Genomic DNA, 18369 nt, shown 5'->3' with positions numbered 1-18369 from the left:
CTGCAATTCACAGAAATTAGTTTATGTTCAGACAAATTTTTGTTGTATCTTCTTTTTTTCTATGGGGGCACATGAGCTTGTCCAACTGTTGCTGGACAGTTGAGTGCTTGTGTCTTTCACATTTGCTTGCCTTTCCTTTCACATCCCCCCTAAATGACCTTTTAAAATCTTCACATTTAACAACCTGCTCTCTAACTTGCGCTCTAAAATGGATTGTATTTTTTAGGACAAATCGTTCTATAGGACATGTCATGAGCCTTTTGTTTCTGAAATGTCCTGTCTTGTTTAACAGCTTGGGTTGAACAAGGTGGGTGGAGACATATGAGGTGCTGTGAAGGAAGGTGCAGGTGTAAGGAAGAGGAAATTTGGTGCAGAAACCACTTCACTCAGCTGCGGAGCAGCAGGGTTAGTCCATGCATATGGAGGCTTGGTCTTGGTAAATGGCTCCAATGTTACAAGACGCTACTGCATTCTCCTGTTCTGTGCTGGAATCGGGTATTGGCTGGACATTTGTCACTTCCACAGTAGCATTGATAGAACAGTGTTGAAGTGTTCTCAGTTGTGTCTGTGTAAAGGTCAGTGATAGAACCAGCTCTTCTTACAGTAGTCTGTGTTAAGCTGTCACACCATGCAGGAATGGTTATGGAGGGCTAATCCTCAGCTGTGTTGAGAAGGCTGGAATAAAGAACAGGGATCTGGTGGCCACTTCACTTAGCAGACTACCACAGTGACATGCATCTTAGCTCCTACTTGGTCTTGGCTTTTAGCCTGGAGGAGGGCTGCTGTCCTGTGTTAGCCACTTGAAACAGCTTCAGAAGGTCAACCTCTGCCCTCCCAGCTGTTAAAGGTGTTTCTAGATCACATCAAGGTAAAGAGTTGGAAAAATGAAACCTCTCTTCATATAAAGGTGTTTGTGAGATTTGCCTGTGCATATAAATCATGCTTACAAAGCACTAAAATGATTTCAGACACAATTCTAACTTAGGGAGTGGGTAAGTAATGCCTAATGACTTTGTTACTTGGAGACTTGGGGATATGTCAGTCACCTCCTGTGGACTAGATCACAGTACAGTTGAGTTCAAAAAAGTTCAGGTACTAAATTTCTTGTATTCAGAAGTTCTTGTAAGCAGTCTTACACACAGGGATTTATTTTGGAATGCTTTTGAATGGAACTAGGGAAGTAACGGATATTTGGAAATAGCCGTTTCTGTTTGTCACTTTATCATAGTACGTGGTGGAAATGCTGTAAAATGCTTATGTAGAGCAGAACTGGATAATGGGTGCAGGGATAGGTATGCAAAGAAGATGAAAATGCAAACAATGCATTTTGTAGTGAATGTGAGTTTTTTGGAACAATCAGTCAACTTAATGAACCCAGGTGCACGTTGATAATGCATCTGTCTAATTTCTTTATTTTTAAGCAAAATACGTCTGTGGAGTGCCAAAGATGACTTGAACCTATGAATTAAACTTTGTTGACTGCTTAAAGAAATAATTCTGTATTTGTATTGAAATGTGTTGGCATGCAAACTAGAAATTTGCTTGAAATTTGATTCGATTTTGGCTTTTTGTTTGCATTACTGAAGCACTAGAAGTTGACTGTAGTCTTCATCAGAGTTGTATCCTTGGTCCCTGTTTTGACAGAAAGTGAAAATAAAGTTTTGTTTGTATTTAAAGGAAGTTGTCCTGAATGTAGTTGTTAGGATGGCTTCTAGTGAGTCCTGTCTGGTAGTCTTCACCTCAGGAGTAAATCAGGTCTGTTATAAAGGATTTTCTTGTACAGTGTTTTTCTGGGGAATGCTAAAGGAGCTTGACCAATTTTTACCTTCTTGTAAGGAGGAAGGTTTCTAATTTGTCTAAATAATTGCTACATTAGATGGCTGACTGAAATTTGTTTGCATCTATCAATGTGCAAATCATTCTTACTGCAGGACAAGGATGCAACTGAATTTTCTGTGTGATTTTTATGTTTCTGCTCAAATGTTTCAGGATTGATGGACTGATACTTGGCAGCCAAACGCTAGCATGCTACTGGGTGTGGTCAGCCGTAATTACATACAAACCTGACTGGATAAACTTCTAAGTCTACTATAATACCAGTGTTTTTGAGAAAATGTTTGGGATCCTATATGAGTAGTTTAGAGTGGTTGGCCTGCTTTAAGGAGGGGAGACTGTTTCATACCTTAATGACTATTTATACGTGCAAAGTCCTACGCACTTGGTGGTAAACAGAACGTAAGTCTTTAGCATAGTGGCTTGCAGCAAGGTTGCCCATGCCAGTCAGCTGCAGGACTGTGGTTTGTTGGGTTGGTTTTGTGTGTAGTCTTTTTCATTGAGAAGGTGTATGGTATGAGTGATTTAATTGCCATGATCTTCTGCACATGGTCCCAAGGTGTAGTTCCTCCTTCCCTTTCCAGTGAAACTTGAAAATAAATCTGTGTATGCCTTCAAGATTCACTTCTAGTTACTAGAAAGCTGCTTTCTGTCTATCTACAAGAGGGAGTTAAATAAGTGTTTTGGATGGAATAGACAAAGTATCATAACAACAAGAGGAGCAAAATGTATTTTTGGTTATAACTAGTGAAAAATGCCGGAGCTGACGTTATATCCGTCCATATTATCACTTCATTCAATCTAAGTCAGGATTTCCTGGCATTCATCTAGACCGAGGCAATGGATTTTGCTGTTCATGGTGTAGCAACTTTTGGGTGATCAAGCATGGCTACTTGTGCATGTGTTCTTTCCCATATTCTTGCCAGTTGGGTAAATCAGTACTTTCTCATAAATATTCAACTTAGGTTTTCTTCCTTCTCTTCCTGTTTATTGCAGACTAACTTTTCAGCTGCAATCTCTGTTTTAGAAGGATCAAAACACATCTTGTTCTTACAACAGTTTAACATAACCATTTACAGAGGTCTTGCCAATATTATGTTAGCTAGTCAAAAAACTGGGCTGCTTCAGCTCTCAGCACTGTTAGAGAGCCACGTGTGTTATCTTTTCATAGAATAGGAATTTAGGAGGTAAATATTAATTTCTTTTTAAGTGAAGTGATACTGCTGAGTTTGTGCTTTTGGGTTAGATGAAACTCACCCCTTCTGAAGCAATTTCCCTTGGAAGAGGGCCATGGGGTCCTTGGATAGCACTTGCCTCTAGCCCTCCTTGAGCGTGTTCTTTTGTACACTGGGATTGCGTGTTCAGAACAATGATGAGAAATGGGGATTTGCAATCTTTCTGTACCGCTGGAGAGAGTACCCTAAACTTCTGTCTGTAAAGCTTGAGAAAGTGCCACATCCTCTGCAGTTCACAAAGCCCTCTTGTGCATGCAGCCTTTTCATAGTAGAAGTAGAGGAAATTTCTAAAGAAATGGTTGCTGTTAACATACGATGTTTTTGGCTACTTGGAGTGAAGGTGTTTGTGTGTGTTATAGCAGAAAAAATACTTTCCATTTAGCTAGAAAAAATTGGGGGGGGGGGGATGTTAAACACGAGGCATTGTTTAGCTATCTGTATCTATGTATTTACTTATGTCCAATAAATAGCATTTTTTCTTAGTAATTTTTTTCATATTCTGAAATTAATCCTTTGAACAGATGTTTAAAAGCTGTATACAGAATCTTCCTTAAATAAAAATAATAAAATATAGAATATGGGGCTTTATAGAGGAGGGAGAAGGAACAGGAAAGAGCTGGCAACCCAAACCCATGCCTCAGGATACTAGCCCTAAGGTGTGGCGATGTCTGTCTTGGCCTGCTCACTTATGGAGGAGATACTAAGGTCTGAGATCTGTCAGTACTTTTATACAGCATTGCAATGGACTAAGAGGCAGTACAGTGTTATAAATACCAGATTCTGCCTTGCATTTTTGTTCAAAATTCTCCTTCAGACAGATGTGCAATGTGTAGTTCTTCCTTGTGTTCAAGAGAAGGTGGGGAAAGGCAGAAGCAGGATAAAGGATTTCTCTTAATCTCATTTTCTGGCAGAGGCAGTTCCCAGACGTGCCTTGGCAGTGTCTGTATTTAGTAGCTGTGTTCCTGGCCACTGGCCCAGTCACATGGCGCCGCTGGAACAAGTGACACGGGAATGATGCATTAGCTGAGACCCAGCGCTGCGTGCCGGAGGAGGTGGGGTGGCCTGGCCGACCCAGCCACCTGTGCCCGGCCACGCAGCTGAGACGCCGGACCCAGCACTGCTTGCTCCCGGATGGCCGCTGCTGTTTGGCTCCAGTGAAAGCTGGAAGCTGGTTATTGCAGGTGCCTTGAAAAAATAAACAGGGAAAGGAGCAGAGTCAAATCCTAAAGCGTGTTAAATCACAAGCAAATTTTCATTTTTTTGAAATGATAAAGATCATCACTCTGAAACAGCTGCTGCAAAATACTTGACTGACTTTGGGTCAGCTGAGCTCTCCTGACTGTTGGAAGCTATAGAGATGACTGCAGAAAGTGGGATGGAAAGGGGAAAGTTGTTTAAAACTAAGCATGGCTTTCTGTATGGAGGAAAGAACTAGGTGGTAGATCTAAGGTGCTAACCTTAATGCAGACTTTACCTTCCTTTGTTTAAAGACCTAGTTTAACAAAAACCACACTTTTCTTAATGGTAAAACACAATTAAATGTATGCCTTTTTTCATACAATTACAAGCCTTTAGCTCTTCTTTTTGCTAATGAGGAATTCCACTTTAGGAGCTAGCAACTGAGAGTGCTGTCTCTGTGCTATATGTGGTCCTCCTTCAAATAATGTACTTGCTGGGTGTCTTCTTTAATTAGGGTTTTGTTTTATTGTGGGTTTTATTTTTTTTATTTCTACATTATTACTGAGATACTCTATGAAAGCTAACTCCCAAACTTCAGACTTGTAGATAAGCCAGTGAGCAGTGATTCCTTATAACTTAGAGAAGTTGAGTTGGTGCACTGGTTTAATGGGCTGCTCTTTATGTTTATGGAAAGCTGATGTGTCCACTTTATGGTGACTCCAACTTACGTAGATCTGTTTGTTAACCTCTATTAGCAGTGTGTGTGTGTCTTGTCATTTTTTGTGCATGTTTGTGATGATATTGCTTTGTAGCAACAAAGATGATGAAAAAATGCTTCCAGCCTTACAAAAGTCCAGTATATTGTCTTTTCCTAAGCAGGGAATCTGTGGAATTCTAGCTTTTCAGTGAACAAATATATCCAATGCTGTTTTGGATTTCATAGAGGAACATATAGAATTAGTCTTAAAAAAAGTGACCCTTCTGTACAGTGATTTGATACCTAGAACTTTATTTTTCTCCACCTGAACTTCTTCTTCAGGAAAATCTTTCTTAAGAAAGAGCAGTGCTCCAAATAATACCTTCCTTCACTTGTTGCGTGACTAATCTGCAATGTATCCCGCCTAACTTGTGTGAAACTAGTAACTATGTATCATGCTTGAACAAGGTAGTTCATCTCAGGTTAATAGAGCTTTGCCATATTAGGACTACTTTAAGTCATTGTGGAAAAGGAATGTGGTGTGGCATCAATCAGCACAACTCTTCCATATCTGAGGTTTTAGAAATAGAAGAAACAATGGAGGGTAAATGAGGCAAATTAGGAGGGAGGATGGGAACCTGTCTTCCCCATAAGCTATTCAATGGACTAAAAGAGGGAAATCATCATTAAGTGATCCAAAAGAGATTACACTTCATCTTTAAATATGTGTTTTGGCACTAATCCTGAATGTCTGGGTCTAGGCATTTTTTGTGTATCAATTTTGCTAAGTGTATGTTTTGCAAAAAGAAATGCTCACTGAAACAGCAGGTGTGATTCAAACTTTTTTCCTAAGCTTCTCTAGCCACTTCTAAAAGCTGTTTGGAAAACCTTGCATGGGTCTCTGAAAATATTCTCTTAGATTTGAAAACACGGCTTAAATTTTAGAGGAAAGCTGTAAATTATACAGATAATTGTTCTTAAGCTTCACTGCATACATTGATTTCCTCTTTCCCCCACCCCGAATTTTCTTGCTAAAGTATTACCTTGAGTCAAAATCATTTAGGCAATTGTCTTGCAGTGAAGATGAAAGACAGGAAATGACCTACAAACAGAGCAGGTGACATGCTGTCACATAGCCTAGAAAAAGAGTGATTAAATTCAGCTTCACAGAGGATTCTATCTGCAGAGCAGGACACTTTCTTCCATTTTCTGTGTTATCTACTTTATGGACTGTGTGTGTTTTCCATGTGTGGATTTATGTATTATTTTGTTGTTGTTTAGAAACTGTTCTGTGGATTTGCAATGTTAATTCTTCTGGTACTTTAGGATTTATATTTTTCTACAGATGATTGCATTTACCGATGAGGTAGTGTTGTGAAGCACATCTATTTAGTGAGCTTACAGGAGTTCCTTGTTCTAATCCCTGATGGGAATTTGATAGTTTGATGAATGCTCCAGAATTCTGGTTTGTTTGAGGAAAGGGTAGTACAGAAGCGAAAGCTATGATTTCCTCATCTTAGTCAAAGTGTATTATTTCACTTATTTCATTTGTGCTTCAAAGATGACTGGTAACACTGGTGTTTAAAGTAGTCTTCCTCAATGAGGTGAGGACTAGAGTTGTCTTCTCCTAGATCATTTAAGTCACTTGAGAACAGGCCAAAGATTTCACTTGTTTGCCATTCTTGGAAGGAGGAGTGATTGTGATCCAGTACTTGTCACTTCTCTGGGGATTGAAGTGGAGCTGTTTTTTTATTGCTACAGGTTTCCTTCAGCAACCGAGCAAGTTGTTCAACCTAACCTTGCTCTAGTTTTTTGCTTCACTTCTGTCCAGTTTTTAGAGGTTGGGGTTAACTGTGATTGCAAAATCATTTTAAGGGTGCTGTGCTATTTAGCAGGTGCACGTAGCACTGGGTTTTGAAATCTTGCTTCAAACTCTACTGCTGGTCTGGTTGACCATTAACGAAGTTATTTTCCCTTTTTAACCTGGAAGGGAAATTGCAGTAGTGCTGTTATCTTATAAAATGTCTAAAATTTTACTGATGAGGAGAAAGCCCATTGTAATTCATGAGAGGTGTGAATTATGAGCAGATATGTCTGGATAACTTATTTTAAAGCAAAGATGGGGAAGAGGACTTTGTTCTGCAGTAGAATTACCAGAGCCTAACAGAACACCCTGTGTGCAGTTTTGGACGGTGCAATACAAGAAAGATATTTAAGCTATCAGAGAGTGCCCAAAGGGTGGCAAAAAAGATGATGAAGGGCCTTATGGAAAAACTGTATGAGGAATGGCTGAGGCCACTCAATTTGTTGAGCTTGAAGAACAGGAGACTGAGAGGAGACCTCATTGCAGTTACAACTTCATCATGAGGGGAAGATGAGAGGCAGACACTGATCTCTTCTCTGTGGTGACCAGTTACAGGACCCAAGGGATTGGCCTGAAGTTGTGCTGAGGAGGTTTAGGTTGCATACTGGAAAAAAGTTACTCACCTAGAGGGTGTTTGGGCACTCAAACAGGCTCCCCAGGGAAGTGTCCACAGCACCAATCCCTGACAGAGTTCAAAAAGTGTTTGGACAGCACTTTGGGGCATTAAGTGTGACTCTTGGGGATGTTCCTGTGCAGGCCCAGGAGTTGGACTCAATGATGTTCTCTCTTCTGTGACCTGATTCCTTTGTTCTGTTCAAAAACTTAAATTTACTTGGGAGTATTTTATGAGATGTTTTTGTCATCAGTGCTGTCATTGAATTATTTGAAGAGGCACATGACTGTAAATTCTCATCAAGCAACTTGAAGTCTGCAACAAACCTTTTCTTATTGTTTTCCTTCATACTTTTCAAAAAAGCTTTTCAAAGTACTAGTGTCAAGTTCTTGTCCAAGTAGAAGTAGTATTTGTCCTTAGAAATAAAGTCATTACAGTGTAGAATATCTAGCATGTTTCTTGGTGTTGGTACTTGGGTTTTTTAAACTGATAACCATATGGCAATGATGACGGATTCTTACTTGCTCCTAAGCTAAATGAGGTTGCTAGGGGTTGTCAGATGACACTTGCTCACATGAGAGCCATTAACAGGGTGTTGTAGCCAGTGTTAGAACAACCTTGCAACTAAGGGCGAGTCACTGCAAAAGCAACTATGCTTTTTTTTTTTTTTTTTTTTTTTTTTTGAAGAGGCCATATGGTTCAGTCTTGTGACTACATAATTGCCAGCTACCTAAATCACATACCAGGAAACAAACATAGCTAAAGTCAATATTAGCTGTTGTATCTGCTACAGCTTTGCACCAGGCTTAGAAGAAAAACCTCTGACAGCAGCAAGAGCAAGTCCACGATGGCTTCTGAAACCTGAAAGTCATGTCTGTTCTGTCTGGAATAATTGCAGGAGTACATTAGCTACAGCTGTCCTTTTGTATTAATGGCTTATGGAATATATGAAGATTGCTTTGCCTTTTTTTCCCCCAGCTGGAAATTCAGCAGACTGTCTTCCTTTATAGGGAAGAAAGCTGATGGTAAATTACCATCGTTAATGGTTGATCGATAGTGAAGAAACTTGCTTGAGGCTGTTTCTCTTCAGCAGGTATTTAGTTTCCTTGAGGGAGCTTTACAAGAGGACTTGTAGCTAAGAAAATGTGTGGGGGTACACCAAAAACTGCAAATGGCACTGGGGGACAAATAGAAAGAACAAGAAACAACAATGATGTACAGCTTGGAAATAATCTCTCTTGTACCAAATTGGATGAAAGAATTAGAAAGTCTTTGAGAGACGAAAGTGTCAGCTGTGCCAACAAAGTGACTAGACTGCTGCAAAACAGGTATGCATGTAACTTTTTGGATGTATATGATTTTTGACAAAGAAAGGACATTTTTATGTGACACTAGGTTTATAATCATGTGCCTGAAAGGCTATTTTGTAAATAATTGAGAAAGTTCTGTTAAAAGCTTATTTTTGATGATGATGCTGACTGAAACTCCAGAAAGTCTTTCCTGTTTGAAACTGAACCGTCATTCTTGACTCTGATGTGTAAGATTTATGTATATGCACACTGAGGCATAAAGGCTAATTGCTTTTCTTTTCAATTAAGGTTAAATAATCTTACATTCTTTTTCTAGTTCCCTAATTAGTTTCCCTTCTTTTACTTTTTTGCCACCTCCTGTGTTAGTGGGTCAAGTACTAACAGTGTGCGGAGCTGACAGGAGAGAATACTGTGAAGTGGGGAAAACCCTCTGTGAAGAGAGGGAAACCCTCTGCTTTTCTTGTAAATTACCTCTAATTCAAGCATTACATCAGAGTAATCTGAAGTGGGAATGGTATTTATTTAACTTCTGTGTTGTCCTTCTCAGACATGTGCCAGCGTGTCTCCAGTGTCTGACTCTTTATAGCTATATAGCTGTGTTGAAAATACAGTTCAGGGTGGCTTTTTCCAAATTCTAGCAGCCAAGGGTTTTAGAATTAGTATTCTACATTCAGGATTGCTGGCCTAAGAAGCAGAAAAACATAGATAAATATACATATATATTTCAGTCTGTTTGGTTCTCTAGCCTGTAGATGTTGCACTGAAGGAGTGAGGGGTTAGTCACTTTCAAAAACAGTTTAAGGTCAGCTGAAGTAGTTGTTGAATATAAATGAATAGGTCACTCTTCAGTTATTGCATTCACGCTAATAATTATAAAGGTGAAGCAAAAGCTTTCTTTGTAAACATTAGAGTTTGGAGATCAGTATTAACTGAAAGTATTTATTCATGGCAGAATGAGGCAAATTTTTTCTGAATTTTTTCCCGGAACAAACAAGTTTGCTTTCCCCTAAGTAAGAGAGCTGTTGCCTCCATGTCTCATAACCGTAATAGAAGAAATGTTGAAAAAGCCAAAGGAAAGTAGCATGTGTAGGAGAAAATAAAGCAAGCTTAAGCTTCTCTGGGGACAAAGCTTTTCAGGATATCAGTGAGCTGTTCCAAACTTGTGGCTTCCTTTAAAAAAAACAAAATCCATAGCATTTTAGTATCTGTAGTAGACCTGGTTCTACTGTCATATGAACACAGCTTGATTTGGTTTATTTATTTTGACTTGATGATAGTGTTTGTTAGTTCTAGCATCTTCCACGTAAGGTAAAGATACAATCTGAAGGTGGGGCTAGGTAAGCTGACCTGCTCAAACAGACTGATGGTGACTGAAGGAGCCACTTCTTCATTTGTTTTTTAGCATCATGCTCTTTTCCTTTTTCCCCTTGTCCTGGCCTTGGCCTTTTAAGTTCTTTTGGAACTGGCTCCCCTTAGGGAGTCAGCTCACTAAGCAGACAGAGAACTGACTTGGGAACAAGAAAACTCAATTAACATCTCAACTAGCCTCAATACTTACTTGGAATGGATCAGGAACATTTTCTTTGTGCCCTTTCCTAAAGGTATGTAGTTCCATGGTGAGCAAGTGAGTTAGTGTAAGTCATGCTGCCACCAAGAGGTGCAGGTTCCACTGCCTTCTACTTCTTCCTTTCTCCAGCCATGTTTCTGATCCATTTTCATGTGCTTGGATAGACTTTTGTTGCTGCAGAGAATTCAGTTTACGGGAGGGTCCAACAGTTAGCAGAGCAGACAAAAGTAACAGGAAGGGTCGCATAGTTACAAAAAGGGGTGAAAAGATTTGGGGGGCTCTTACTTCTGTGATCAAATAAGAAAATATGTTTCGTCAGAACAGCCACATTTAACCTGAAATGTGAACATATACACAAGATCATACTAATTTAGTTCATTCCGCTGATTTTTAAGAATATTCAGGACCTGGCATTGCTAAATAAGCCATCAGCTGATAGAGAGATAAGGAAGTAACATTCTGGGATTTTGGTTTTTATGCATGTGAAAACAGAGCTGACCAATGAGTCTGTGTACTGTCTGTATTCTTCAACACTCTGCTTTTAGGAGATGATTGAACACTCCTGTTGTCCATGTTTTGGGGGAACTGTGTTACATAACCTCTCTTAAACAATAAAGGGTAGAAGTACTGTAAGTAGTGCTCATCAGCTTTTGTGATGGGCATAAACATCCCGGTCATCTGACTAGTCTTGGGCCTGCTGCTTTATTCCATGTGGAAGTAATGAGACTACATGGACTTGTATGCCTGTATAAGTTGCCTATAGATATGCTTGATGTTATCAAATGAGGATCTCTTCTGTAATGGGTAGGTCTGCTGCAGTAAATGCATTTGTAAGCAATGGCATCATTAAAATATAAGTTTGATATTTGGTTCGAACTGTAGGAAGCATTATCTGAAATTATTTCCCTAGATTTGGTTTATTAGTCACATGAAGCTCTGTACGATAGATTTTGTGTAATTGCTTAGCTTGTTGATGTCTGGTACTAGATAATCTGTAGTTCTGGCAGATTGCAGCAGTCTTTGGTTCTAGCATGTTGTGTGGAAAAGGCTTTTAAGTTGGCTTCTACTTTAACATAAAATCCAGTTCATGCCTTATACAGAAGTCAGCACTGTGTGAACAGCATGAGGTTTGCTTTGATGCATAATAAGGGAATTTTCTTGTTCATAAGGAAACCTGAATTCATGCATCCCAGCCTGCATGCAATCCTGCATCAGTGGACAGATGCAGGGCAAAATTGGCTCAATCTGTGTCTGAAATGAATCTTAGTTTAGACTTGCAAGCCTGTCGTTTGAAGTATGGATGCTGCTGTGTCAGTCATGGAGATAAATAAGACTTTGCTCTTGCATAGAATTTAAGCTAAAGTCATAGAGATGTAACTTTTCTTTGTTGCTAAAGGAAGGAAAGACCTGCAGCCTTTTAAAGAAAATAGCATAGTTACTTCAGGTTGTCTGCTGCAGCAAGTAAGTAGTAAATAGATAGCTGTGTAACTGAAGAGATGTTGGGGTATCTGGTACTGAAGAGTATCAGATTCATGTGGCAGACTAGGACGAAGTGTATTGATGGCTCTGACTTCTCTTGCATTCAGTATAACTGGATTTTGTAATAGCATTGCACAGGCAGTGGGCTGAGAAACTAGTAACAGACTTCTTACACAGATGGTGTAGTTGCAGCTCTCTGTGTAAGCAAGGTGTGTAGGATCTCTGTTGGGCAACTATCAACAATGGTATCAGGTCTGGTCTCATGCAGGTTAACGTGATGCTGTGACTGCCTTTGAAAGGGAAGGCTTGAAAAGAAATCTGCCTGGCACTCTCAGCAATTCTGGAGGCAACATGTTACACAGACATCAAGAAGTTTCCTCACTGTGGATGGCAAAACAGCCTTTAGCATTGTTCCATGCTGGGAAACCTTGTATATTACGTACATACAGCATACTTACATTAGAGTACCTTACAGTAGAGATGGGTATCTGGCTTATTCTGTCCCAAGATGTTTAAAAATAGACCTTCAGATCAAGGTCTTTCACGTTTGAAAAAGATGCCTATTTAGGCTTATTTTTTTTAGCTACATAGAGCACAATAAAGAAATTAAGCTGGCTCTACTTAAAATTATTTTAAAATCACAAATCTGCAAGTGTATTTCTAAAGCAATTATACTGACTCTAGCAGGATTTGATAGTGTTTAACTCACTGTTATGGATGTTGACAGAGCATGGAATAAAAGAAATAGCTTCATAAATTCTAGTCTTTTGTCTGTACAGTGATCTTTATGCTCTTTTCTCCATTATCTACCTTCCATTTCTGTAAAGCACTGTTTGGGGAAATTCCTAAATGAAACCTTCTTTTGGGTGGAAGATCAGTGTAGCCTTGACTGAAGTCTGTTATGCAGTTTGTTAAACCAACAACTATTAATAACAGTTGTACTCTTACCCCCAGGTGCAGTCCATCCAGGTCAGGGTTGGGGCAGTGTGACTGAGCATCAGTGCTCTGTGGCACTGCTTTATGCAGTAGTAGGTTTTTTCCACTGATTTCAGCTTGTCAGCTACATAACCTGAAAAGTGTTTTCTGTAGCTGAAGCCGAGGCCAAGCAAATCTCCATGCTCTGATGTGCAGACTAACTCCTTTTGGAATTAGAAAATGAGGTTTCTTGTAATTGCCACAATGATCAGTTTGGCTCCTCAGCCACTGTGGTAGTGCAGCGAGGCTGGTCATGTGCCATGTTGTATCTCTGGAATATGGGCAGATTCTGGCTTGAGAGAATTGTTTTGCTTCAGGTTGAAGTTCAAGTATCTTGGTTTCATGTAGTAAATGATTTTCATTGTAGCTGGACATCAAGTCTCAGTAATCGATGGCTGCTCTGTAACCCCTGAAATATCTCAGAAAAGAGGGAAGAAGAATGGAGCAACATAAACCTTGTCTATCAGTTGCAAGACTTAAACTTTGGGAAAATCTTAACTTATATTGTCAGGAATAGGTCAAAAGGAATTAGGTTTGTGTTGTTTAGAGAAAGAAGAGAGAGGGTGTAAGCCTTGTGTTTTTGAAAGGCTGCAGTAGAGAGGATGGTCATCCTTTCTGCCCCTGGGAATATTGCATAAAATAGTACGCTTACCTTATAATAAGGATGATCCAGGCTGTGTACAGAGAAGAGAGTAATAGTAGTAAGACCTGGAGCAGGTTGCTGAGACAAAGTTTTGTGTTCTCTTTCTGGAAAATTTTGGAAGAAGATTGGATGAAAATTGGTCTGGCTGTGCCTGCCTTTGTCAGTGACACTGAGCTTAGACACTCCTTTGGAGTTCCTTTTCCCTTGGAGCTATGTGATTTGCAGTCTAGATTCTGTAAATGTTAAGTAAAACATGTATTTGCCTAATACCTGTTTCTTCACATAAATGAACCAGCGAAGTAAACACGCTATTTTAATATTTCATGTTTCTAATCCGTAGCTGGTCCTCTTCGGAGTTCGACTTGAATGAAATCCGCCTGATAGTTTACCAAGACTGTGAGAGGAGAGGCAGACAGGTCTTATTTGATTCCAAAGCAGTCCGCAAAATTGATGAAGCTGTGGTTCAGGTATGAAATTTTAATTTTGCTGTTGTCCTACTGCTCTTTTGTTTTCCTTTCCAAAAGCAGTTCTTTTAGTAGGACGGTGTCATCTTCTTAATCTTGTGATCTTTCGCTGTGATATCTGCAACAAGCATCATTACAGCAAGCCTATGAACATATCTGGTATTTGATATTTGTAATATAATTATGGTATTCAAACATAACAATTCAGATTTGCTTTCGGGCAGAGAAATCTATTTACCTTTGAAATGAGTATTTCTTCAGCCTTTCTAATGTTGACTGGGTTTGGTTTTTGTTGTTAGCCCAGCTGTGCAATCCGTTTCAGTGATGTCCACCATGTGTCTAAAAGTGCGTTTTTCCTTTGGTGTTTGGAGTAGTAAAGCTGTTGTCTTTATGTGAATTAAAACAACTTCACTAGTTAACCACGTTGTATTGTGTAAGCATGACACATGGCAATATATATGGCCATGTAAGTTCTGGTGACATATAGAAGCGAGAGTGGATGCTGTCAAGATCTAAGTTCTTCTTCTCTCCGAGCACACAAATTGTGGAGTAAAGCTTTCAGCAAACTTAGGTCATTTTAAGCTCAGTAAACCAACAGTGTTTTCTGTTTTGTGGTGGTTTTGCTTCGTTTTTTTCCTACTGCCTCTGTTTTTCTTCTACATTAAATTATTTCAGATTTTTGTTTGTTTTGAAGTGTTTTTAGAACCAGCAGCTTCAGCTAGTTAGACTAACATGGTTTATTGCAGAGCTATATATATACCTGTATAAGCCATAGAAGAGCAGTCACAACTTGTAGAACTTAGTTATGAAGATGCTTAGAAAGCAACAATATCTATTTCAGTCACACTGTAAATATGTCATTGTGCTGAATCGGTAAGACTGATGAGCATCATCAGCTGATGTCTGATCACCTACTTAAGAGCATAAATGGGTCAGACTGGTTGTTAATCTTGCTTCCCCTCTTCTCCCACCCCCCGCCCAAAATCAAGGTTATTACTTAGTATCTTAAAGTTGTTTTAAAACAAACAGCGTCTTCGCAAAAAATGCATTTCTGCATTTCTGGCTTCATTTAAATACTCAAATTATTCTACTTGCTTGAATACCTTAGCTAAAAGTTAACTACAAAATGTCCTATCAGAAGCTCTCTATGCAGCGCTGACATAAAACAGATTATAACCTCCCTCATAACACATGATACAGGCTATAATCTGTTTTCTAGCCAGACACTCACTAATCTAGGTACCCTTTTAAAACAGCCAAAGTACTTTGAATGCCATGCAAATACCTAGATGTTAAAAATTATTTTGAGTATTTGGTTGTTATCAAACATCAAAACTAAAACTTGAGTCATTGAAAATTAAGACAAAATTGCTTTCATACTCAGTCCTGTTTAAATTGAAGTCAAGGAAGCATGTGTGTGTATACTGTGTATTCTTTTTAAATATAGTAAGGCTTATTCACATTGAATATTCAGATACGTTGTTTGTCTTTAACCTGCTAATTCTACCAAATGATGGATTATTCATCCCTTGTTTTTGCTGGCTTTTCTTCTGTTTTGGAAATCTGTTAATCATTTGGGAGCAAAAGTTATATGCAAATTGAGTGATTATTGTGCAAATGAGTGCAGAAATTGGTTTGTAAGAAACCCATAAGCTGAGATTTTGGTTACATAAATTTTGGTAAATATTACAAAGAGTAATTAATAACATTTGGGAATAATATTCCCGTGAAACTGATTACTCCAATTATATGTGATACTATGAAAACCTATCTGACAGTGTGAATGTGAGAGCAGTTCTCTTGCTCTGATGCTGGCATTTAAAAAAAAAATTTAAAACTGATATGTATTATTTGAACCAAATAAGAGTATTCTTTATTTCTGTTCCTTTTCTGTAGTTTTAAGAAGATTCTTGCCATGATATGTTTAGAGATGGGAGTTCTCAGATTTACTTTTTATCACTTTGTTCTGTTTTGACATAGAAAATGGCAGACGAGGCTTTTGTAAAGACTTCTGCCAAGAACTGCCAAGCAAGCAATGGGAACAACAGTGTTTCTTCCCATAGTCCCTCTTTAAGCTGTATGCAAAATATCAAAGAACAGATACCGAAGTATCAGGTAATATTTGTTACTTTGTAGCTTTTGTTTTTCCATTCTACTGAAGAAGTAAGTTTATTAAAGCCTTCATTTAGATATATTGAATGACTTTAGCTTCGATTACATTACAGCTTAATCTGAACCTTGAGATATCTACTCTATCCTTAAAGTATTGTAGAATAAAAATATGTGTGGGTGCATCTTAACCTTTTAGTCTATCTTGGTCTTACCTGTCAAGGAGTTGTGAAATATATCTAATAGCATTTTGTCATAAGAAGAAGCACTATACTGTTCTCTGTTCATGTCTGCTTATGGTTCAGGTCAGTTCTGAAGAGGTGGTTGAACATGGTTTATTAAGAGTCCCTTTAATCCGTCTTACTATAACATTAAATTTTAGGTACTCTCTCTCTTTCTTAGTAAAAGCATTAGCATTTCACCTAGAAAAATGAAGTTTGAAGGATGTATGGGTTAAGGTGGGAAAAGAAAATAATTATATTTAACTGGAAGGTGATTTTCTTCAGAATTACCAAACTCCTCTTTGTATTTGCTATTGATGCTCAGTCTTTGAAACAAAATAAGCAACTGATCTGAAGACTGCATTTCTAAGTATAATAACAAATAATTTTCCAATAAAAAACGTTTCCAAGAAGCTTTCTACAAAGGCAGGGAAGGTGAATTTACTCATTTAAATAAGGAAGGCAGTTAATTTTTTGGGGATTCAGACCACAGAATCCAAGTCCTGTGAACATTTATGGCTTTTATCAAATACTCTGTTATATGGGAATGTTGTGGGACACAGCTATTTCTTTTGAAATGCAGAAGATCTTTTTTTCTCTCTTGCCTTTGGAGGTCCCCCTGGAACAAGGGTAGCATTGCTCATCTAGTGAGCAAAATGCAGGATTTCTTCCTGCAGTACTTGCTAAATCCACAGTGTTAAACCCACACTGAATGCACGCTGATCTTACTCTGCATGAAAAAGTTGAACTTCTTTGTATTCTCCATTCCAAATGCATCGCTGTGGCACTATGGTAATTTGAAATAGTGTGCAAAGTTATTTTTGATGTTGCTGTTCCCATCTTCTTGTCTGTGTAGTATACCAGACCAGCCTCCGATGTCAATATGCTGGGAGAAATGATGTTTGGCTCAGTGGCAATGAGTTACAAAGGCTCCACCTTGAAAATTCACTACATACGGTGAGTGTCCTTTTCTGTGAGGCACTGTCTTGTCAGGCACTTGGAATTGATGACTCAGTGAAATAAATGACTGTTTATCCTTTCAGCTCTCCCCCACAGCTGATGATAAGTAAAGTCTTCTCAGCCAGGGTAGGAAGCTTCAGTGGAAGCAACAATAAGTAAGAATGGCTTTTTTTTATGTATAATTTCTTTCCTTTCCCAGCCAGTGCAGTTGTCTGTCTGTCTTTCTCCTTTTGTAGTTCTGCTAGAAAATCGGGAAGGCAGCTGTGGAGAAGGATTCTCTTAATAGATCCTAATTAGGCCGGCCAAGTTTTTAATGAAAAAAAGTAAATCTCCAAGTCTCTACTTCCTAATTTGTCCAGGACATGCAATAAAGTTCAAAGATTAGGTGCTTTGGACAATCAAAACCTCCATCTCTTACTGCTGTCAGAAGGGTGAGGAAGGGATATGCTGAGAATGCTTTGTCCCCATATCCCACTTCTGTTTCCTTCAACAAATACACTGTTCTGTTGTACCTCCTCCCCAAAATGGGCAAATACGAATAAACTGAATCCCAAATGTCATATAAAGAAGCTTCCAATGATTCAAATATAAAAAATAAATGCCTGTTTCCTTCCAGTTTCAGAAACCTACTTGTCCTTCAATTTGGTTTTAAAGTTAATATTCAGCCTTCTTTTTTTATAAAATGAACTTAATTCTTAAGCTAATATTAATGCCTATTGATCATATTCTCAAGGAATACTCGCTTTTCACCCTGTTTTAGCTTGCAAGATAGCTTTGAATACATCAACCAAGATCCCAGTCTGGGAAAGCTGAGCTCCAATCAGAATGGTTTGGGAACCTGTCGCAGTGGAAGTAATTTAGGTAAATATTTCCAGGTTCTATGTCTTTCTATCAACACGAGGCCATCTGTTCATTCAGTTTTGGCTTTTTTTTTTCCCAGTACATCACTTCCTTGGTGTTTTGTTTTTTTTTGTGGGTTTTGTTTTGGTTTTTTTTTTTTTTTTTTTTTTTTTTTTTCCATTTTTTCCATTTTCTCTACGTTGCTTTTGTTTCCTAGGTGTGTTACAGCTGTGTAGCAGCAAACTGCTGCAGGGTGTGTCTGAAGGAGGTCCCCTCCGGCTCATCCGCAGTGCTTCTTTCTTTGCAGGTTTGTGTGGAATGCCAGCCACAGTGTGACCCATCCATATGCACACACAAATCCAGCTCCTTCTGAATCTTTG

The 18369-nt window shown here is 38.7% G+C and overlaps 1 protein-coding gene across 6 annotated transcripts in view; it reads left to right on the top strand.

Moving 5' to 3' along the window:
- FNIP2 (folliculin interacting protein 2) overlaps positions 1-18369 on the top strand; it is a 50541-nt gene that overhangs the window by 8920 nt on the left and 23252 nt on the right. The window contains exons 1-7 of one of the 6 annotated variants that reach the window (XM_068187185.1): positions 8526-8749; positions 13736-13862; positions 15840-15974; positions 17046-17146; positions 17233-17304; positions 17910-18010; positions 18207-18296. In XM_068187185.1, coding sequence (XP_068043286.1) covers positions 8565-8749; positions 13736-13862; positions 15840-15974; positions 17046-17146; positions 17233-17304; positions 17910-18010; positions 18207-18296 — 811 coding nt within the window. In that variant the 5' untranslated portion in view covers positions 8526-8564. Of the gene's footprint in view, positions 1-8525; positions 8750-11055; positions 11103-13735; positions 13863-15839; positions 15975-17045; positions 17147-17232; positions 17305-17909; positions 18011-18206; positions 18297-18369 lie in introns of those variants that run through there. The other 5 variants (XM_068187186.1, XM_068187189.1, XM_068187187.1 and 2 more) reach the window with 5 other exon arrangements.

Source organism: Anomalospiza imberbis, chromosome 4, assembly GCF_031753505.1.
Source record: "Anomalospiza imberbis isolate Cuckoo-Finch-1a 21T00152 chromosome 4, ASM3175350v1, whole genome shotgun sequence".
Classification (NCBI taxonomy): Eukaryota; Metazoa; Chordata; class Aves; order Passeriformes; family Viduidae; genus Anomalospiza; species Anomalospiza imberbis.
Note: the sequence above shows the minus strand (reverse complement) of the source record. Positions and strands in the feature narration are given on the sequence as shown.